General features: G+C 57.0%; 6 protein-coding genes across 6 annotated transcripts; all 6 read right to left on the reverse strand.

The window, feature by feature from the left end:
- Nucleotides 1–335: 335 nt before the first annotated feature.
- On the reverse strand, nt 336–1,550 carry LMXM_17_0770 (conserved hypothetical protein; the record flags this gene model as incomplete). The annotated part of the gene is made up of 1 exon (XM_003873878.1): nt 336–1,550. One exon carries the CDS (start codon nt 1,548–1,550, stop codon nt 336–338), a length of 1,215 nt encoding a protein of 404 aa, XP_003873927.1.
- Nucleotides 1,551–2,907: 1,357 nt separating this feature from the next.
- LMXM_17_0760 (conserved hypothetical protein) lies at nt 2,908–3,882 on the reverse strand (the record flags this gene model as incomplete). Its single annotated transcript, XM_003873879.1, has 1 exon — nt 2,908–3,882. One exon carries the CDS (start codon nt 3,880–3,882, stop codon nt 2,908–2,910), a length of 975 nt encoding a protein of 324 aa, XP_003873928.1.
- A 2,427-nt stretch (nt 3,883–6,309) lies between these two features.
- On the reverse strand, nt 6,310–9,495 carry LMXM_17_0750 (conserved hypothetical protein; the record flags this gene model as incomplete). Its single annotated transcript, XM_003873880.1, has 1 exon — nt 6,310–9,495. The coding sequence occupies one exon, from the start codon at nt 9,493–9,495 to the stop codon at nt 6,310–6,312; it is 3,186 nt and encodes a 1,061-aa protein (XP_003873929.1).
- A 2,298-nt stretch (nt 9,496–11,793) lies between these two features.
- Nucleotides 11,794–12,852, reverse strand: LMXM_17_0740 (conserved hypothetical protein; the record flags this gene model as incomplete). The annotated part of the gene is made up of 1 exon (XM_003873881.1): nt 11,794–12,852. The coding sequence occupies one exon, from the start codon at nt 12,850–12,852 to the stop codon at nt 11,794–11,796; it is 1,059 nt and encodes a 352-aa protein (XP_003873930.1).
- Nucleotides 12,853–13,550: 698 nt separating this feature from the next.
- On the reverse strand, nt 13,551–15,527 carry LMXM_17_0730 (conserved hypothetical protein; the record flags this gene model as incomplete). The annotated part of the gene is made up of 1 exon (XM_003873882.1): nt 13,551–15,527. One exon carries the CDS (start codon nt 15,525–15,527, stop codon nt 13,551–13,553), a length of 1,977 nt encoding a protein of 658 aa, XP_003873931.1.
- A 1,117-nt stretch (nt 15,528–16,644) lies between these two features.
- LMXM_17_0733 (conserved hypothetical protein) lies at nt 16,645–17,958 on the reverse strand (the record flags this gene model as incomplete). Its single annotated transcript, XM_003873883.1, has 1 exon — nt 16,645–17,958. One exon carries the CDS (start codon nt 17,956–17,958, stop codon nt 16,645–16,647), a length of 1,314 nt encoding a protein of 437 aa, XP_003873932.1.
- Between the last annotated feature and the right edge of the window lie 4,420 nt (nt 17,959–22,378).

Consider the following 22,378-nt stretch of genomic DNA (forward strand, 5'->3'; position numbering starts at 1 on the left):
TCGACCCTGTGACCACCAGAAGTGGCTCTGGGATTTGGCAGGGACAGAGGGACTGCCCGGCTGCCCCTCACACAGTGGGGGTACTGGACCGTGAGATGCCGCGCACGGAGGTGTGCCACGTCGTCAGAGAACGTAAAAGGGGAGCAAAATCAAGAGGGGCGGCAGGAGGGTGGGGCATTAGTGTGGGTGTCGGTGGTTGTATTTCACCTCAGAGAATCCCCTCCGCAGGCGTCCACAGAGGTGCACCCAAAAATCAATCTACGCGTTGTTTATTCATGTCCTTCAGGTCTGCTGTTGCCGTTGATGCTGTTGTGGGATGGCTGTCGGCCAAGGGGCTATCGGTGCCAAGAGAGGGGGGAGGGCTGCAGAGCAGAAGGTATGCCAGCAAGCGTCGTGTGCGGGCGCTCCTGTGCCGCCGCCGCCTTTTCCGATCCAGGCGGCGATACCACCGTCAGGATCCCGCGACGCAAGATCGCCACCACCGCACGCGAGAACTTCCGTGCCTCGCGCTGCGTCCACCCTGTCATGTTGTAGAGCAAATCGCCCACCGCCATGATGTACAGCGGTGTGAGCTGCTCCTCCGGTAGCACGATGCCGACCTGCCTTGCAATGGGTGGCTGCTCCAGATAGAAGCGAGTGCGACGACCCATGCACACGCCCATGGCATTGTCAAGGAAGGCAGCGCAGGCCTCCCCCGCAAAGCGCTGGCAGAAGCGATCCATCGCTTGACTCTCCCCAGCCCTCGCACCCCGTCGTTTCCAGGAAGACGCGTGGTACTCCCGCATCACACGGCGATGGCTCTTCTCGTTCAAGGTAGAGCGCGGCGCATTCTTGGGCACAGGGTGTGCTGTCCCTATCTGAGGTCTTCCCTTCGCCAAGCGCCCCATAATCGATGACGATAAAGGCGCTCCCGGCTGCGCGGCCTGCGCAAAGGCACAGTCCTGCTGCTTGAGGCACGTTATAACTGTTTTGCAGTCCTTCTTGAGGGCAATGGCGCGCACAATGCGCTCCTGATGCGCGACAGAGAGCTGACGCAGACGAGATAGGTAGTAGGAAGTGATCGCCCCCCTTAGCTCAGCGGGCAGCACCGGTACAGGACGACTGGCCGAGAGCAGTTCGAACGGAGGCAGCGCCACAGGCTCGCTTACTGGGCGGGAAGTATGCATGTTGCGGACCGAGCGCGCCGCCAACTCCATCTGCGCGAGGACACGGCCACGATGCTCTTTGGATGCACAGTAAGTGACGGTGGGGCCGAGACTCCACTCGCGACCCCGACGTGCCAAGGACTGGGCAGCTGGTTCGGCCCCGTCACGCTCTCGTTTCGGGGTGGCGGCAGACACTGGTCGAAGGTTAGAGGTCTTAATGTAATTCCCCATCACCGCTGCACGATGGCGCACTACGCTTAATATCGCCGAGTTCCCCACGAATTCGTGCACTGTCCACGCGGCGCGTGCGGTGGTGGCAATCGAATGCGGCTGCTGCTCGCCACCGGCGGCGGAGTGCCCGCCCAACTCTCTAGACCGAGCCGCGTCGGCGCGTCCTACCGGCATGATAGTCCGTTCACCGGGAGTGCGACGAACGGCAGTCCGCTTTCCGGTGGCCAAAATAGGCGTCCCATGGCTCTGCTGGTGTTTCAGCACGTTTGCCTTTGTGCTCGGGGCCGTCACCGAGGCGGCCGCGGGGGCGTTTTCTGTTGATTCTGGGGCAACTGGGCTAGGATCTGCAGCCGTCATGACAGACGAGCTGGAGGACGTGTAGTCAACCGGAACGCGGACGGACGAGGCAGACATCGGTAACGATTTTGAAAGACAGAAATTTCGACGCATGTCGGTGCTGCGAGCATCCACATCGGATGTCTAGGGGTTGGTGAGTGAGCTTTTCGATTGAGCCCCGGTGCTTGTGCTGCAACGTCACGAGAGATGAAAGATGCTCAGACGCCAAAACGCGGAGAGGGGGGAGAGAGTCGCGCACGATGATCTTGTGGAGGACGCAAAGCCAACTCAACGAGCGCAGCATTCTGTATTCACGAAGCGATGGAGACGAAGGAAGAGTCTACTGCCCAGTCCAGAGACGTCTGCAGCTGCACCCATACAAGATACACCCATCTTTATGAAACCTCAGAAGTGCGCACAACGCGCGATGGAGACACACATGCAGCTCAGCGAATTGGCGTCACTCAATCTCCGATCCAACGCGTGTGCGACTGTGCACTCTCTCCCGTCTCCACTGTCGAGATCACGATGGTGGTCATAGCCTTCTCCACACCCCTCACCGTCTTCTCGAGAAGGACTCCGACTCTGTTTTGTGCGTGTGTGCGTAGTGTCGCACCACCTCGATGCTCAATATCAGCAACGAACGAGAGACACGAATCAGGAAAAGGGGGAGACAAGGGGGCAGAAGAGGGGAGAAAGGAGCACGAAAGTAATAATAATGAAGCGTCCGCGGTGCCACTACAGCGCACCTCCGTCTGGGTCCTCGGATGGCCGTACTGGAGACTCGAGCCGTGACAGCATTGGCCTTGCCATCTCCTCTTCTTTACCTTTCTGAAGATCCGCTTCGCCCTCCCCCTTCTCTTCCTTTCATTTGTGTGTCGGGTCTTCGTCGTTGGGTGTGACGAAACCACCGATGCAGCCCATCACTTTCATCAGAACGAACACGGACAAACCACAACAGCGCAGGGCACTGACGACGAGGTCACACGGCAGCCACCACATCCCCATGGACAAAACGGACAAGAGAGGGGGTGGGAGAACATTCCCTCAGTAGATCGCCCCCTCCCCCTCCCCCTCCCTTCCCCCACACACACACAGATGTGTATCCACATCGGCTCCTCAGTGCGCCCGTGTGCCTTGCTCAAGTGAGAGACACGCTTCGGACCTCGCCAAGGCCCATACAGGAGCGCATGCCCTACTGCCTTCCCTTCTTCTTTTCCTTCTTCTCCGGCTTCTTCTCGGTGTTTCCAGCGCCCCTCTCGCCCAACGACGCGGTGCTGCCCATGAGCTGCACCATCTCCTTCGCGGCCTTCTCGAAGCGCCGCTTCATGACAACGTCTGGCTCGAACCGCTGCATCCACCCCCGCACCACATCCGCCACCTCGCCTGCGCACTTCGCGGAGAACAAATCCTCGTGATTATCCGCTGTCTTGATGACAGTCGGCCTGCGCAGACCAAAGAACTCCCTATGAATTGCAACATCCGTAATGGGGTGTTGTACCGGCACAAGCAACTGAAGAGGGTGGTGCACCTGAGCGAGGTGCCGCACGGGCACATAGCGGTGCTCATCTCGCACCAGGCCTTTTTCCCGGAAGACAGAGGCTGGGGAAAAGAGGTGATCCTCGTAGAGAGACTTGTCCGCCGCTGCCGGATACGGCAGAGGTGTCTCCAGCGCACTCCTCAACGACTCGATGGCGAACGAGAGCTCGGCGGGGGGCACGTTGACGTCCTTCCTCGCCTTTGCGATCTCCTCTCGCTGCTTCGTGTTGCGCACGAGTTGTTCCGTCACCAGTGGGGTATCCAGCAACAGCAGGGACCCAATGCGGTGTGGATACGCAGTCGACGCAGCCATGCGAGCTGCCACCAAGGCGCCGTAAGAGTGCGCCAGCACGTGACTCCACTGCACGTCCATCGCATCCAGCACGGCACAGACGTGGCGGCAGGACTGCTCCATCACGTTGATCTCGCCAATGGACACTTGCAGCGGAACGAAGACGGCGCCGTGATCCCATGCAAGCGAAGAGAGCATTGCTTCGTATCTCTTCGCAGTCTCCTGACAAGCATCTAGCACGGCCGTCGCGGACTGCTCCAAGCGAGCGACACTGTGGTCGAGAATAACGAGAGGCCGGGGGCCTAGTTGATCGCCGTGGTAGAGCACCGTTGTCGGCATGCTCGATCGAGCCTCAGCGTCTTTCACAGTGTGCAGCTGCCAAGGCCTGAAGGTCAGCGTGTGCCATGCCTTTGTTGAACCGGTCTTCCGCTCTGCGGTGTTCACAGGTGGTGCCGGCGGCGGTGGTACTCCGCCCACGCCTTCTTTCCTACTGGAGTCAATCCCCGATATGGATGCACTAGTTGCCGCTGGCTTGGAAGCACCGGTGGACGGCACCGTCGCCGCATCACCGGAAGCAGCTCCCGCGGCCGCGCGTCTCATCCACCTTACCGAGCGCATTACTCGCTGTCGTTATTTTGTTGCTGCCGAAAATTAGTGTGGCAGCACTGACGAACCCTTCCCTTTAGTCTTGCAAAATCGGCGACACTGCGGAAACTCGTCGCGCAGCAGAGAAGCAACAGAAACGCACACGTGTCAGGATCTTCTCGTGCCGGCGTTAACTGACGTCAAAAAATCGTAGCAGCCGACGCGAGGTACTGAGGTAGTGCGTCTGTAGAACCAGAACGAAAGAAAAAAGGCCACGGAGACAGAGAAAACGAGGGAGAATGTCAGTGATCACGTGAAACTGTGAGGAAGACACGACTGAGGCGTATTTTCCAGACATTCGAAAACTTGGGGAGGGCGGACTTGCACACGGAGTCTGTGGTCTTGAGCCCTCATCCTTACACACGTACACACGCAAGAATTTTCGTGAGCGGAGCCTGTGCGCGTGTTTCAAGAACCGATTGTGGTACAGAAACCCAGCCTTTTGTTGCTCGTGCTCTCTCGCACGCTAGTCGCTGATGACGCACCTCACGAACCTCGGAGGAACCCAAAGGCCATAAGATGGTTGCTGTTGCGGCATCCTTTGGTGATATCGTTTTTTTTTCTTCCTGTTCCTGTTTCGGTTGGTTCCACGTTTCGCCTTCGCACAGATGCTCGTCGCTGAGTCGTTGAAGCGCTTCATCACCTTTTTCGTCGCTTCGGGGCAACTCCCTTCCCTCCCCTCTTATGAGTCGCATGTACTCGCTTCGCCCACGCACACACCATCAGTGAAAGGGAGACAGGGAGACAGAGAGATGCAGACAACACGCGCGCGCTCAGACACTTCTACCGCTTCATAACATGCACATTCGACTTTGTTTATCGACATGTCAGGCCACTGCTACACACCATGCGGTCCAACTGCGCTCTCGAGCCCCGGCCCTGCCACAGCCCAGCCATCGCATGGCGCGAAGCAGCCGCAGACACACGCCGGTGCAGCACTGCGCCGCCTCACAGCCGCTCCCATTGTGCCGGTCGCCGCGCGGTGCGTCTTCCGCTGCGCCGCCGGCGCTCGACCCTGTGACCACCAGAAGTGGCTCTGGGATTTGGCAGGGACAGAGGGACTCCCCGGCTGCCCCTCACACAGTGGGTGTACTGGACCGTGAGATGCCGCGCACGGAGGTCTCCCCAGCTATCAGGGAATGAACTTTGACGAAAAAAAAGCACCAAACAGCGAAGGTGGGGAAAAGGCCAGGAATGGAGCAGCAACAGCACTGACAGCAAAACAGAGGAAGAGGAAAAGAGCTGCAAACAAGTCCTGATGTATGTGCCAGTGCCAATGGTAACGGTACCGGTGTGTCCCCCCTCCCCATTCCCTTTTTGTTGTTGTTTCGGTGTGTGTGTGTGTGTGTGTGGGAAGGGGGGTTACTTCTCCTTCGAGGAGGTCACACCAAAGTCCAAAAGGAGAAAACAACGTTTTTTTTCCTGAGCCGTGGAAATGGAGAGGAGTACAATAGCCTCCGACTAAGTCCTCACCCGATCTGTGTGTGTGTGTGTGTGTGTGCACGCATCGTGAAGTCCTCTCTGCGCTTTCTGCCACATTGCCTCATAACTCTATGAAAGGCACCAAACACCGTGATCCGTGCAGCGATGAGGGCAGAAGCGCATAATCGAAAAAAAAGAAAGGAAGGAAAAAGAGGCTTCAAACGGGAAAGAGGACGAGGGGGAGGGGGTGGAGGTGGTGGCAGAGACAACCCCAACACAAACAGGCAGTGGCAAGAGGAGGTTGGAGGGAAGAAGGGGGAGGGGGAATTGGGAATACATGTACACGCACGCGAAGATACACATACACACGCAACGAGCCGGAGAAAAGAAAAGGGAGAGGGAGAATGCGGCGGTGGGTTGTGAGCAAACGCTAGACGAGCATACGGCTGCCCCGCACCCGCTCCCAGTGGAGGGCGACAACGAGGACACAACGAGAGAGAACAAAAAAGGAGGGGAGGAGGAGGGGAAGCCAGAGGCGCGTGTGGCATCCTACGGGGCTGTCGTCGGAACAACGTGGGATAAGGGACACACAGTAACAAAGGATGGGAGTGGCAGTAAAAAAAAGAAAGGGTCGGCACCATCCCCAACAGCCTCACAGACAGGTGGCCTCTGCCGTATTCAGAAAGGGAGAGACAGTGGTCAATCCTCTCCATCTGTCTCCAACGCCATGCGGTCGTACTCTAGACGGGCAAAGCGGTCCCATGTTGACTGCTCTGGACCACCGAGCAAGCGCTCCTCGTGCGCTACGAACGGATCGCGGTGCTCAAACTGCAAGAACTTCACCACGTTCGTCAGTAGGTTCAGCGCCACCGCAGCCGCCTCAGGCTCCCGCATGAGGTCTGAGAGAAAGAGCCCGCGATACTCAGAGCACCGCATCATGTCGAACACCTGGCACACAACGTCCTCGAAAGTGACCAGCCCTTCCTGCAGGTACTGGGCAATCTTGTCACACGTGACGTTGTAAAACTGGCGTAGCTCATAGACAGAAAGCACCCCATCCCCGTCCAGGTCAAGAACGCGAAACCAGTAGCGGATAGCTTGTGGTGTGGACTTATCCTCCTCCGAGAGGCAGAACCAAACAAAATCTTCGTAGCCGATGCGATGGGGGACATTGCAGCGGCGCCGCCGCCCGACCCCAGCAAAGACGCGCTGCACGATGCACGGGTTCATAACATCCTCCGGGGCGTACCGCATGAGGTCCTCTGGCGCCAGTAGCATGTCGCGGTCCTCATCTAGCTCCCAGAAGCGGCAGTACAGCACGTAAAAGTGCTCGTAAGAGAAGAAGAGGAGTACCATGTTGATGTCTTCAGCAGAATCGACCTGACGAAAGGCGTCGATCAGCCGCGACGCAGCCAGCTCCGAATAACTAATGCAGCCCCGGTCAAAACGGTCGAGCTCGTAGAAGATGCGGTAGATGACGGTGTCGAGGTACTTGCTCTGGAAGTCAGGTGTCTGCCGCAGAAACGCAAGTCCCGGGTGATAAGTGAGGAGAACGTTAATGTAGGCGACAAAGTCCTTGGGTAGCAAGAAGGACCGCAGGAGTGACGCGTTAAGGGAGGGTCCCGGGGTCGACGCACCCTGGTCGTTTGCCTCTGTTGCTGCGCTCATAGCCGCCAGCGACGCCGCTGCTGCTGGCGAGGTGGGCAGGTGGGAAGAGAGAATCAGCAGGTCAAAAATGCGCCTCACCACGTCCTTGTTCTTCAGATAGGCCTCGTAGAAATTCTTCATGTGCTGCGCGGTGATGAGGAAAACGGATGGCAGTCCAGTCGCACCACTGCCGCCGCCGTTGGCTGTGTGACTCATTAGCGACGATGAGGACCCCAGGCGACCGTTGCTGTGGCGGGTCTGAGGCGGACTACGATTCTCTCCCGCGTCAACATTTCCATTGTGCATCTCCCACTGTATAAGCCGCAATATGAGAAAGGCAAAATACCGCGGGACACCAAAGCACTGGGTGCACAGGCGTTGCACGCACTGAATAAACTGCTGCCTGTACAGGAGCTCCTGCTTGGCGAAGGGTAAATTGCTGTGGTTGTGGGTACCGCTGCGCAGACGTCCACCCAGCAGCCAAACCCGCTGAGAATGTCTAGGAAGGGGCGGAAGACGGCCAAACTCCCGCTGAATGTAATGCGCCACCTGCCGGTCATCGAGCGCGTGCAACTGCGACATCGGCGCCACCTTCTGCCCTCGTCTCGATTCGGGGAAGAGTGCGCTGTCTTTGCTGGTTCCAACGAGCGCCCCCGCGTTTGCGCCCATGCGGCTGCTCTCCCCGCCGTCGTACATGGGGGCCGACATGGAGACACCGTCGGCAATCTTCAAATGAGGGTTATCGTGCTTGCTGGAGAAAGGTCCGCTGATCATCATCTCTCGCGTAGTCGGGCGCCCGAGGGGGAAGTAGAAGCGGGGTATTTCCTCGTATGTGGCCTCCTGCCGCGACCGCGCTGCTGTTGGGTTGTTGTTGCTGCGGCTCCGCTGGCGCGGAGAGGGGAGGTTGTGGGAGGAGTTGGGAAGAGCTTCCTCCGATGACGAATGGTGCAAGGACGGCGATTCCGTGTATCGGTGCGGTGAGACTCTTGCGTCGCTCGCGGCATCCGTCCGCTCGTGCGACGCCGCCGTACCAAGCGAAACACCACTTCTCGGGGTCAGGGGTGCTACATGCTTCTCTGGTGTCCGTGACGCCACGGGCAGCACAGCGGATTCGTCAGCGTCCCCTTTGACATCCTGCGGGGTCGGCGAACGCGATCCATTTGCAGGCAGCGTCCGCCTCTCTCGTGCAGAAGCGGCACTCTTTCCATTTTTGCGTCGCCGCCGACGGGCACTAGTTGAGCGCACCCTAGCAGCAGTCACCGAAGGGGTCGCCTCGTCTGGCGCCAACGGAGTCCCTCGCGCCGCGAGGGCAGAAGAGGAAAACACAATCCCAACGCTGTGCGGAGTCGGAGTGGAGGCAGGAGTGGCCTGATCGACGGATGGAGCTGGGGCTTCATCAGCCAAAGCCCGCGGACCCTCCTCGGTGCACTCTCGCTTTCTCTTGTCCTCCTCGGCGTGAGCAGTGGATGAAGGGGGCTCACCGTCCGACTCGAGTCCTACGCTCGTGGTAATCAGTTTGTTCTTGGGGGACACCTTCTTCGGTGGCGCCTTCGTCGCAGGTGGGTTGGCGCACGTGGTGATGGGCTGGTTGGTGCCACCACGTTGCTGTAGCTGCACAGAGGACGCACTGTCGCGTGACGCTGCCGTGCAGGCATCGCTGCCACCCCATGCCTCCTTCGCCTTTGCGATTCCAGCGTCCACAAGTACGTCTCGAATGATTGCGTCGAGGCCGGCCCGAGTGCTTGGCATGCTCATCCAGTGTCGCATCAGCTCCAACATTTTCCACCGCGCAATTTCGTGTCCTGGTGGGCCGCGCTCTTGAAGACTCTTAAAACGCTGCTGCTGCGCCGCTGTAAACCCCGCAAACCAGGCTGACAACGTTGCTGGCGAGGACGCCGCGGAGTCTTGAGGTGGTGACTCGACAGCTAGAGAGGTCGCGACTCCGGCATGGCGAGAGTAGTGCCGGCGCCCCTTTGCCTCCTCGCCATTATCTTTCCCATCTCGGTGGTTCCCCAGCTCTGGCGAAGCGGTGCGCCCAATTTCCTCAGCGGAAGACGACACCGGAGGCGAGGAGTAAAGATGCGACCGCGGCGAAATCTGCTGGTGCTGGTGACGCGATGAGCTGCTTTCATTCCCAATGGATGGAGCGGAAGGGCTGCTAGCTGCCCGCCAAAGCGCTGGATAGCGATACCGAGTCTGTCGATCAAACTCCGTGACAGGGTGCTCCTTTTCGCCCATCACGGCTGGCGCGGCTTCGCCGTCGTCCGTTGGAAGAAAGTGGTCGCCGTTGTAGCCGCGCGGCGTCGCGTAGCGGTCACCTGCTGTGTTTCTCCCCGATACTGCCCCAGACCCTCCGGTATACTGATTAAAGTGTCCGTAGCTACCTGGGAGAGTCCCAGGAGCTGTGGAAGTCATCCCCGAACCACTCGCAACCTCGTTGGCGCGGCACCGCACAATCTGAGACGAGTGATTAAGACCGTCGTAGTAGCCGCTACAGCTGTCCTCCCTGCCCGCCGATCCATTCGCCGTGGCGCTGCCTATTTGCCTGGTGCTGTGAGGGCTAGGTAGTACTGCTTCTACACTCCCAGACGTTGCCTGTGTGGTACCCCGATCACCAGCGGCGATAGACGGTACAGACGAGGTCCGATGAGACACACGGCGACCAGCTGCCATTATGTTTGCAGTGTTCCTGCGGAAGCCGTAGTGCGGCGATGGTGTGGAGGGGGGCGCAAAGACGGTGGACTGAGAACCAGATGTAGATACTCGATGCTTCGTCAACGCAGACTCTCTGTTGCGGTCGTTAGAGGTGTTACTGCTGCTCGCTGCGGTCGGAGAAGTCGAGCCGACATGACTGCTACTGCCGCTTCTCCGCGCTTGCCCTTCCTCTCCGGACCGCGACCAATGCGCCCGCGGCGACACACGCGCCAAGGGTTTCTCACTCCCCCCGTCGCATGCGCACTCTAGCTGACTGTTCATCCGGCCATCTTGACGCATTTACACTACATGACATAAACAAAAGAGGGGGAGAGAGGAGACAACGACGTGGCAGGGGTGCGCCGGCTCGAAAAAGGAAGATGAAGTCGATGTCGCCCTGTTTTTCTTTTGGACCTCGGCTTCCCTACCTCCTTTCCGCGCAGCAAATAGGCGGAGGAGAGGCAAGCAGGGCAGAGGCTGAGCTGATATGACAGTGCGGCGTCGCAGTGCCAGGCAGATTGCTATCCTCTAAATACGGAAGCAAAGAGAGAGAATCGAGTACGAGTAGCGACACACAGCCCCACGCGTTGAGTACGCTCGCACAAGCATACAACAGTGACGGTGAGTGTGCGTGTGAAACAAGGAATCGCAGCGTGATACGGCTCTGCTCACATCAAATTAGAGTCGATGGGAAAAAAAAGACAAGAGTGGCTGAAGAGGAGGAGGAGGGGGGGCGGAAAGAGGACTAAGAACCCTCCCTTCTTGTTAACCTCGCGCGTGTGAAAAGGGGTAGAAAGAAAGGAAGTACACTCTGCACGCCCACACAGAGAAGTACAGACCCCTTGCTCGGCGCGTGAAGTCTGATCCCAAAGTTAGACAAGCAAGGTCTCTGGTTCGCGACACCGAAAGATGTGCAGGAAATGGGGAGAAGAAGGGAGAAGATCCGGGGAATGCAGGACAGAGAAGGAACTCCGTCGGCAGCAGCACTCGTCTCGCTCAAGTTTGCTGTATAACGAAAAGCAGACGACAGGGAAGGCCGGGGTGTTGCCCGAGCGTATTCTGCGTCGTTGTGGAGGAGGGGGGATGTCAAAAGAGCGAGGAGCGAAAGGCAGGAGGTAGCAAGTGAACATAACAGAAAGATTTCATACGAAAAGACCCACAAGACATAGGCGTCTGCATTGTCGTGGCTGCATGTGACTTGCAGTCACGCGCGCAAAGGGAGCCGACCGAGCTCAGTGCAGCCCTCGCGCCACGCACAGTTACCTTTTGCCGCATTCCAGGTGGAACGTCGGCGTGAGCTAGGGCACTCAATCGTCAAGCCTTCAACGAGGTCGAAGTTTCTGCACACACACACACATCACACGTACGCCGAAAAAAAAAACTTAGCTCTTGTTTTCACTGCTGTTTTTTGTTTATTTTTCTTGTATGTCGTCCTGTTGGTGCCATAGCGTTCAGGGTGTCACCCGCCGTTGATCTCTGAGCAGCATTGTTGCTAGCAGCGAGAAACACACAGATACAGAGAGAAAAGCGCGCAGTCGCAGTCAAATCGAATGAGAAAACGCAATAGGTGGAAACAACATGTCAAACGAAGCAGCACCCTGTGGGTGTATGGGTGTGTAGGTGCGTGGAGAGTCCGGACAGGGGTTCGATATTGTGCGGAGATGGGAGAGAGTTCTCATACCTTTTTCCCCCTTTACGAAGTGCGGCTAAGAGAGAGGCACACAACGAAATAAGCCTGGTGCTCCCGTTGCTGACGGGGGGACGATGAGCCGGGTTCAAGGGGTGCAAAACAGGAGAGCGCTGCTGAGCAATCTCCTGGAGGGTCCCTTCCTCCACATCTTCCTATGCCTCGGAGAGTGCGACACCTTTGAACGTCACACCGCAGAAGATTGAGATGAGGAGGAGATAGACAGCTACCAGCGCCGGCCGCGCTGCAGATAGCACACCGTTCCACTCGGCTACCATCATTTGGCACACAACGTCGAGATGTTCTGACTCACGTCCGCGGGCAGCAGCGCAAAGCTCCCATCCCGACACCCGTGTGAGAGCTAACGTCTGCCAAACGCTTTTCAAACACACCACGACAACTAAGCCAGCCAGAGCTGTGGTACCGTGAGCCATAACCCTGCGCTGCAGAATCGTCTGCGGGCTCAGAAGAGGTAGATGTGGTGAGAATTTATCTGGTTCGATCTCTGCCTCATCAGACGCTGGCGCGTCGGGAGCTGCAGGAGCACCACCTGATTGATCAGCCATTTTGGCAGCAACCATCGAAGCCAGCTTTTTGTACCCATCGGGCAGCTCCGTGTTCATCGCGGTCGCCAAGATGCGGCCCTTCACCCACACGCTCTTCAGGAACTGCACGTACCCGAACGCACGCACCGTCACCTCGGCCGACGCACCGCTGCCAGTCTGCGTGAAGGTCACAAGCGCCTCCGCGCGGAATGCGTCACCAAACATCACACCAGGCACCTGGCTTGAGAACTGCACCGCGAGCGTCGGCGCACCGCTCACCTTGAATAGGGCGTAGCGCTGGTACTCGATGTACGCGTACGGCTTCCCCATCATCGCCTTCACCAACGTCGTGCACGTGAACTGGCGCTGCCCCCGGAACGCACCTCCATCCTTCGTTGGCCGCCACGGCTCCCACTTCTGGTCCGTGTCCTTCCGCTCTGTGTGGTAGTCCTCCAGCAGCGCAGTGCCATCGTCGAAGCACACGCCGAACACGTCGAGGACCCCCTTCCCCGTGCACAGCTTCACGGGTGTGATCAACTCCTTCCCAAAGCATGAGAAGTCGCTAAGCGCGCTGCCATAATCCGTCTCCACCTGCGAGAACGCGTCCAGCGACGCCACACCGGGCATCTTGGCTTCATCGTTTTCGCTCGTCGTTGTTTTGAAAGCCATTCCCAATTCGAGAGGCAGTTGTATTCAAGAATCGATCAGGGCTATGTCGCCGACATCATCAAGAGAGGCGTGGGGGAAGGAGGTGGGGAGGGTGATCGATTGGCAAATACGTTTCCAATCAGCACCGGGATGTGCAAAATACCCCGCTTGCAAAAACACGATGAGAACATCAAACAGCAGCAAAAGAAAAATAGCGGAGTAGATCGTAACGACGATAATGGGCATCAAGGAAGAAAAGGCATTTAGTGGCAAGAGAAAGACGACACAAGAATGGCGTCCTTGCGATGCCCATCCACAGCGCCTTCTTCCCGCACTCGCTACGCCCATGTGCCGTAAAACCGCCCTGCAGACGGCACCTCTGATAACCCAGCGTCACCCGCACCTAAAAACTATACCGCATTCCCTTGAGCTCAATAATGCACGCAAGCAACAATGGAAGCAGTAAATGGGGGTTGGGAAGCCGTGGAGCAAAAGAGTCAAAAAAGCCCCCCTCAGCGCATTGTAGAGCTCACGGTCGGTATCAATTACCAGTGCCATAGAGACACCCTTTCGCGCAAACGGCTCGTAGGTGAAACATTGACATCCTGTTTTCAAAACGGCGCCGCCCTTTTCGAAACGAGACAGGCGCTAAGTAGCTGAGAGTCCCACTGATCCCAGCAACAGAAAGTCCCCTCAGTCTTTGCTCTTTGGCGTGCGCGTCAAAGGGACACAAACGCAGCGATGCCGATCTGAAAGCTCACAAAGCACACCACCGCAGTGACCACGGCAGTCAGCGGTGACGTGAGAGACTGCAGCACGCCTCGCTGGGTGAACGCCCCTATGGGGGAGAAACTCATGGTAAGGCAGAAAAAAAGTGAAACAAAAAAGCATACCGCAGAGAGCGCGAGAACAGTAACATTGGCGACGAACCCTTCCAACATCCAAACTTTGAAGAGCACAGGGACATATGGTTTGCACTCCGGCGACGACGGAGCTGCTTGGCCCCCGCCCTCTTTCCTCCCCTCGCTGTCACCTCCATTGGGTTGCGGCTCGCATCCGCTTTGATGACTTTCAAGCCGCCCGCAAATCATATTGGCAAGAGTCCTGTACCCATCGGGGAGCTCCGTGTTCATCGCGGTCGCCAAGATGCGGCCCTTCACCCACACGCTCTTCAGGAACTGCACGTACCCGAACGCACGCACCGTCACCTCGGCCGACGCACCGCTGCCAGTCTGCGTGAAGGTCACAAGCGCCTCCGCGCGGAATGCGTCACCAAACATCACACCAGGCACCTGGCTTGAGAACTGCACCGCGAGCGTCGGCGCACCGCTCACCTTGAATAGGGCGTAGCGCTGGTACTCGATGTACGCGTACGGCTTCCCCATCATCGCCTTCACCAACGTCGTGCACGTGAACTGGCGCTGCCCCCGGAACGCACCTCCATCCTTCGTTGGCCGCCACGGCTCCCACTTCTGGTCCGTGTCCTTCCGCTCTGTGTGGTAGTCCTCCAGCAGCGCAGTGCCATCGTCGAAGCACACGCCGAACACGTCGAGGACCCCCTTCCCCGTGCACAGCTTCACGGGTGTGATCAACTCCTTCCCAAAGCATGAGAAGTCGCTAAGCGCGCTGCCATAATCCGTCTCCACCTGCGAGAACGCGTCCAGCGACGCCACACCGGGCATCTTGGCTTCATCGTTTTCGCTCGTCGTTGTTTTGAAGACAAGTGGGCCTGAGACCACAGAGTCTTCTGCCGTATCCTTCTGCTGGGCCTTTGAGGCTTGAAACGTGGACTCGATCACATTCAAAGCAGCATCGCGGCTCGTAAAGTTTGAGAAGCTCATCGAGGCCCCAGATTTGAGCTGCACGTAAAACCCATCGAGCAGGACAAGCTTCTGCTCCTTTTCGATTTTCTCCACGTCACAGAACTTGATCTCTATTCTTGATTCCATCATCGGGGAAACAAAGAGAATGAAGTTCTGAGTGACCCACATCTTTCCCAGCCGACTGGCCCCAAATTGGTAGCAGCACGTGAACGAGTCCTTGACTGTTTCTGTCTGAGGAAGCGACGGGAAAAAGCGCCGGAATTCTGGAATTGTCCCGAGGCAGGCGTCGCTGCTACCTTCCGGAAGTCTATTTTTTCGATTTTGCAACGAGCTTCTCTCCTGCGACAGCCCACTAGTGCTCTGTTTTTCTACCACACCCGGAGTACCCACATGCGAAGCGGATAAGGAAGCGGTAGCTCGGTCACGCTCGGTACACACGTCGGAGTCTTGCTGACCGTTCGTGCGCTGTTGATTGCTGGATGACAGGGGCTGTGAGTCTTGGGATTGATTGTCTCTTCCCTCGGCACCACCGCGATTGCCGGCTGAGCTGGCTCGACTCGTAGAAGGGGTACTTACAAAGTCATCCGAGGACGAGGCGTCAGATTTCGGTTCAGGGTAAAGGGAGGTAGCCCTATCTGCAGCGTACTTCTCGCGAACAGACCACAAAGTTTTCAATAAGTTGTATATTTGGGTCACGCCCGTCGAGAAGAAAGCTGTGAAATCGTGCTCCACTCGTGCCTTCGTGACTATAACAATGGTGTCGCAGACAAAGTTCGTTTTCCTCTCCAATGTAAGCACGTTCTCCAAGAGAATAATGACAGGCTCTTCAATGAACGACGATGTGAAGCAAATCCGCAGAGGTGTCACGTACATCCTCCCCATCCGCACGAGTTTCCGACGTATCAGGCCACAGTTGCACGACTGAACCAGTTTTTCACGTTGATTTATCTCTGGAAATAGCTGATGAAAAAATTGTTCTTCAGGGCTGCTTGACACGATTAGCTGCGCCTTTACATCGGGAACCGCAGAGTTGGCCATTCTGGTGCCTTCTGTAATGACACGCTGTAAGAGAGAGCCGTGATGTAAGAAAGAAGTCGGTGAGCTTATTTGAACTTTGATGGGGCGAAAGAAACAAAAAAAGAGGATGAGTGGGGAAGGAAATAGCCAGAATCTAGGGCACTTCCGAGAAGACAGAGTCCCATGCTTGCGCATTGAAGTGAGTCAAAACTCAGACCCCAAACCGTACAGCATACACAACTCGCCACTGACAAACGGTTTCTCCAACCAGCAGCTAAGCCACCAAAAGCAAAAAAAAAACATTTGTATACCAAGCACATGACAAGAATACCGACACTTAGAAAAACAACATTTTTTTTAACGTGTCCATTCAACCGTAGAGCATAAAAGTCCACCTCCATTCTCGAGCCTCGGCCCTGCCACAGGCCAGCCATCTCGTGGCGCGAAGCAGCCGTGGGCACACGCCGGTGCAGCACTGCGCCGCCTCAGGCATCGCGGCACGGCGCCCGCCCCGACCTCCACCCACCCATGCGACTCGCAGTGCCGCCTCGCAGCCGCCCCCATTGCGCCGGTCGCCGCGTGGTGCGTCTTCCGCGGTGGCGCAGGCTCCCGCCACCAGTGTGCAGCGAGGGCGGGGTGGGATGTGCTCGAGTCGCCCCGGCGCTTCGTCAATCGTATGCGTGGTGCAAGCGTGCTCGTTGTCTCAGGTCGCTCCGACGCCACGCCGTCGAGGGCCTGGCCGTCGCCATCGGTAGCGATGGGGCACCCGGACCTCGCTGCGTCGCCGGCGCTCGACCCTGTGACCACCAGAAGTGGCTCTGGGATTTGGCAGGGACAGAGGGACTGTCCGGCTGCCTCACACAGTGGGGGTACTGGACCGTGAGATGCCACCCTGAGGTGTTCTCCGTCAGCAGAGCTACAAGAGCAAGACAAAAAAAAAACAGAATATTGAAGAAGTTTACTAACTAGTAACCTAATGCTCCTTCACTTCCACCAACGCAACATCGTACACATTCGGCCCCGGGGGCTTCGAATCCCTCAGCCTTTCAACATAGTTTCGCAGATATCGCTTGCCTTCTTCATTTTTCCCCATCACAGCATACCCATGGTGCATCGGTGTTGCCCACACGCTGCCGGATATATACTCTACAAGCTGTGTTGAAAGATTCGGCTTGTCTAACCATATGTCGTAATGTGGCCCTTCCGACTCATTCAAGTGCAAAGCTGTCACTTTCGCCTTGGCGATCTGTTCAATAAGGTGCGCAATGCAGAGAGGCGGAACGTCCACGCTGACATTTCGCATTGTTACATCCGGCTGGCGTGATGAGAGTCGCCCGTACAAGGTCCTCAGCGTACACCTTGCACAGGTGTAGCTAAACAGCTCGAGCTCAACACTCTTGAGACCTTTGGGGTGAACGGAGAACGAGTGTGCAAACAAATTTGTGCTCGATTTCCTCGGTACCATCGGAGAAGGGGTTATAACTTCCTTTCCATCAACAGTCATAGCTGCCCACGAGCCAGGGTGAATGGCAACTTCGTTATCAGAGGCTACTAAAGGAGTTACCGTGACCTCGGGATGCGGGCTCCATGGTTTCGCGTAAGCGGACAGCGAGTCCTTCCCGGTTGTGGTCTCCTTTTTTACCGCCGGTGCTGGAGGAACCGCAGGTGCAACATACGGCATATGGGCAACATTCACGGGGGCAGTTGGCGACAGGTGTGCGGTAGGAACAAATGCCTGCGGGCTCCACTGACCAATTTTAATCGAAAGCCCGTTGGCTTCGCCGACCAAAGTTGCTTGTAGTGCCGGATCGCTAAGGGATACAGGGGAGAACGGCTTTGCGTCGATATTGAAGGCAGCCTTTTGCGGCTTTCGGGGAGTACTGGGCGAGGTGCTTTCCGTTTTGGGGCTCTCAGCAGTCAATACGGCACCGCTGATACTTGCTTCCTTATCAGGCAACTCGTCGGAAACCTTTACAGGAGCGGCTGTGGGAACTTCTGCAGAAGCCTCGGCAGGAATTTGGGCAGCCTTCGGACTCACTATAACTGGGTCTTCCTCTTTTACCTCCTCAATTGCAGTAGCGACGGGCTCTTCAGCAGGAGGGATCTTTCTCTCGGGGTTCTCCTCACTCGGGTTTTTTACGAGGGTAGTCTCCCCAGGGGTAGTTTTCGCATCGGTATTTTCTTCCTTTATTTCGATTGCACTGATGCCCTCAGTAGCAGGAGTATCAGCCTTGGCGCTTTCCACAACTGCCTCAACTTTTTCAGCACCTCCCGCAGAATCAGACATCTTCAATGTTGACTTCTTTCCGGCGGTTGGAAATTATGTTAGAGATATAGTTTGTGCGTTTGTACACCTTAATTGAGTGTCACAAGAAAGAATTGAAGAAAAAAAGGAAATACCGGTGTGCATTTTCGAGAATTTCTACCCGACCGAAAGGATATCACCACGAGTACTACGAGATGTCGGAACTCATAAGCCCGCACCATTGTGTGCCTGTTCGGGTACTCCCAAGCATGTGGAAGAATACTCAAACATAATTACCAAAGCTATTCGAACCCCTCTGAGTCTGGTATCCAGCAAAAATGCCGATTCACAGAACTTAACATCTCGCTGCAGCAACAATTCGCCTTCCACAGCCACTGAAAACTCTTAGATAATATTATTCAAAAAATCTAGCTACTAAAAAAACATTCCCAACACCCGCCGTCCAGCGTTTGGCACACACCACCACGACGCCTCTGACTAAATTTTCCCTCCCTCCCAAGCAGTTCGTTTCCTTTCACAATTGTTAAATCCTCCTCCTCTTGTGTAAACCCCAAAACCACTAATCACAACACAGAAACCATCGTAGCACTAGGTCCAGTACCCCCACTGTGTGAGGCAGCCGGACAGTCCCTCTGTCCCTGCCAAATCCCAGAGCCACTTCTGGTGGTCACAGGGTCGAGCGCCGGCGACGCAGCGAGGTCCGGGTGCCCCATCGCTACCGATGGCGACGGCCAGGCCCTCGACGGCGTGGCGTCGGAGCGACCTGAGACAACGAGCACGCTTGCACCACGCATACGATTGACGAAGCGCCGGGGCGACTCGAGCACATCCCACCCCGCCCTCGCTGCACACTGGTGGCGGGAGCCTGCGCCACCGCGGAAGACGCACCACGCGGCGACCGGCGCAATGGGGGCGGCTGCGAGGCGGCACTGCGAGTCGCATGGGTGGGTGGAGGTCGGGGCGGGCGCCGTGCCGCGATGCCTGAGGCGGCGCAGTGCTGCACCGGCGTGTGCCCACGGCTGCTTCGCGCCACGAGATGGCTGGCCTGTGGCAGGGCCGGGGCTCGAGAGCGCAGCTGGGTCTCTCCCCCCGCGGCAAAAATGACGTGTTTAAAGGAAAAAGAAAAACCCACGCCATGTGAGCATCCTTTTTTTTAAGAAAACTTCAACCCCCCCCGCCCCAAGGGAAAAGTGAAACAAACAGAGGGTGGGATGGGGATGAAAAGATCCCAGCGGCTTTTGTTTGTTGATTGTCACTTGTTCGTTAAAATGAGGAACTGATATGGTTTCTTTTCGTCGATGCCTGAGGCTAGTGTTGTCGCTCGTTCTTTCGCCCCCCTTAGATAATTCGGGAAAGGACGTGAGGATCCCTTAGGGATGAAATACCACGACGCCTTTAAAGCAGATGAGCGAAACCCGTCGTTACTTTGCCCATATCCAAGAATATGCGCTGTGGGCGTCGTTTTTTTCGCTGTGTCTTTGGGCCCGTCTTGTTTTTGCCCGCCCCACCGGGGCATCAAACGCCGGCCCCTGGCGAAACCAAGGGCCAACACCGACCGGGACCCCAACAAAACCCCCGGGAAGGGTAACAGAAAGTATACCAAGCCAAGCCTTCCGCGATGGTAAGGTGGATCCTGCCGCCAGACGGGTGACACTAAGATGAGCGCCGCGTAGCTGAGCACGGGATGGGGCACAAGAGTTTTTTTTTGTGTGCTTCTCACCAAAGCCTCCGGAACACGCAGGACCTTTTCACTTAAAAAGTTAGACGGTGGCGATTTTGTGGGGGTGTAAGATGCCGACTTCGTCGGCGCTCCCCAGGGGGATTGAAAAACAACTGTCCCCTTTTGCCTTCACCAGGGTGCCTTACCGAGGAGCCTAAAAAAGACAAGACAAACGACGGCACCAGCGTTGAACGGATCCAAAGCGTTAATTGGGGCTACTTGCGGAAATCTTTATTTCCTTAATTTTTAATACTTAGCTATTATTTGCCGGTGTTCTGTGTGGAAACTATTTGCTTTCAAGAGGATATACACGGAATGAAAACCGCAGAAACACTCATACTAGGCGCATTCTCTGGAACGCCGGCCCCCGCCGGCGCCCCTTTGGGCCCGCTCTCCAGTAGTCCCCAAGGGGCGTTTGGCCACAACAAGCGCCTTCCCTGTGCCGCGCGTTTTCAAAATAAGCCAACTGGGGTTAAAGAAGGTCGGGAAATAAAGACTGGTTCCGGTTACCCTCCCCCCCGTTCCGCGTCAGCAAGGGGCGCATTTCCCACGTGGGGCCCGTTATCCTTTCACCCCCGCGACAGGGAACCCAAAAACCCCAACCCGCTCGATTTTGCGCGCACCAAAAACAGCCAGGGAAACCAAACCAACGGCTTGATGTCGATTTAAAAAGGCCGCGCCGCTATTAAAAGGCAAAAAAGGCGCGCAGGATTTGGGTCTCGGCCTTCGCTTTGCCGGCTGGCCTGGCGGCCATGGCGTGGCGTGCCCGCTGTTTTCCGGTTTCTTGTTTGTTTTCCCGGGGCCTGTGGCAAGGGTTGTCGGCGGTGCCGGGAAACGGGGGTACGGGCTGGGGGACCGGGGGAGCCTTTGAGGCGACGGATTTCACCAGGCACAAACAATAAAAAGAGGGAATAAAACGCCGCCCGGGCACCACCGGCAAAACGTGGCAAAGGAAAATCAAAACCACTGGGGCGTGGGGGAAAAACAAAGGCCTTTTAAAAGCGGAAGGGCTGTGTTTGGCAGGTGTTCTGTGAAATTACGCGGCGCGCTTTTCGCCGTTTTTCGCCACTAGGGGGTAGTCGCCGCCATCGCGGGGAAAGGGGTTGTGTGGTGTCCGAAAAAGGCCGCCCCACAGAGCCACATTTCTTTGTCGTTGGTTATTTTTAAAAGGCGCGAACCGCCGGGGTTTTGCGGGCAGGCGGCTGCCCCTCGGGGTTTTTTTTTTCTAGTCTTGGTGGGGGTCCCCGCGGGGTTTCTTTTCTTCATCCCCCAGCGGTGGTTTTGGGGGCAGGGGTGGCGCGAACCCTTTTTTCGTCATCCAGCCAACGCGCGCCCCCGCCCCGACGTTTTGGACAAACAAGAAAGCTGCGGTTTTTCTTGAAAGGTTTGTGAGGCTCGGAATGGCGTAGCGGTGTGGGTGCTGTTTTCTTGGGGCTTCGGGGGGAATCCGCGGAGGGGGCGAAACGTGTGCTTGATTCCTTGGTGGCGTAAGGTGCTGGCAAACGGTGCGGGGAAATCAAAGCTTCAGGGGGCGGTTGCCTTGGTCGGTGGTTTGGTGACCTGGTTGAAAGTGGAGGTGGCTTGGTTGCGAAGAGGGGGGGGGGGCGGTTTCCTGGCGCCCCGCGCCCCCGGCCCCTTTTCAGAAACGCGGAAGGAGGCTGGAAAAAGAAGGGGTGGGGGCAAAAGCGCGAACGGCGGCCCCGGGTTGCCGCCACATGCCTGTTTTTCGCGCGTGGGGCCGGGACCTTCGTCGGAGAGAAGGCGTGTTGGTGTTCAAGCGGAAGGGAAGCGACGCTTTTGAATGACGCGACATCGTTTTAGGTTGGCCCCAGGGGCCGGATATGACAAAAGAAAATGTGAAAATATTCTTGCGCGGCGTCCGCTGACACGCTATTGCGGGGCCCGCTCTTGAACCCGGAAACGCCGCAACCCAGAAGATCGCGGGTGTGGTGTGCATAAACGAGGCATAAAAGGCGATGATTTTTTTTTGTGGTGGTGGGCGTCTTTCGCAAGTGTTGGTGCGGGTGTTTTTGTGCGCGGTGTCTTGGGGGCCTTGTGGTTGTGGCTTCCCCCTTGGGAACGATACGCGCCACCTTCATCGAAAGTGGTGCCCAAGGGTTGTCTGGGTTTTTGGTGGTTTTTGAGTGGATGCACCGTTGGGGATATAGGTCATTTGCTCTTTTTGTGTGCGGTTTTTTGTTGCTTCGGTGCGCGTGGCGCTTGGCCCTTGCCCCTGGCGAGGCTCTCCGGGCACAGCCCCGGAAAAGAGAGGGGTGGTTGGGGGTTTCCGGGGGTGGTTGGGGCGAAAGGAAAGGGGTTGGCGGGGGTGGTGGGGCGGGACCTCTTCCCTTTCCCGTGAAGCGGAAGTCTTTCAGAAAACTTGGTCCCGCAAATATTCCGAGGCTGCCGTCATCATTTCCGCGGGGCTGAATTGGGGATGACCGCGGGCCAGTCGGGCAGCTGTGCGCGGCTCGTATGTTTCAGGCGCTCGTTCGCGGTTTAGACTTCATCATCAGTCACTGTTGGGTGTACGCTCCAATATGCTTGTCTTACTCATGAAAGAAAAAGGCATGGATGGGGTAAGGATCTTTATGTTAGCGGTGGGCCCCGGTTTCCCAGGAGAGGCAGAGGGGGGAAAAGAGGGTTGCTTTCGCTGGGTTTGCTTGTGGGCCTTTTCCCCGGCATAGGGAAAAAGCTTCCCGGCCGGGAATTGAACCCGGG

The sequence above is a fragment of the Leishmania mexicana genome, chromosome 17 (genome assembly GCF_000234665.1).
Source record: "Leishmania mexicana MHOM/GT/2001/U1103 complete genome, chromosome 17".
In the NCBI taxonomy this organism is placed as follows: domain Eukaryota; phylum Euglenozoa; class Kinetoplastea; order Trypanosomatida; family Trypanosomatidae; genus Leishmania; species Leishmania mexicana.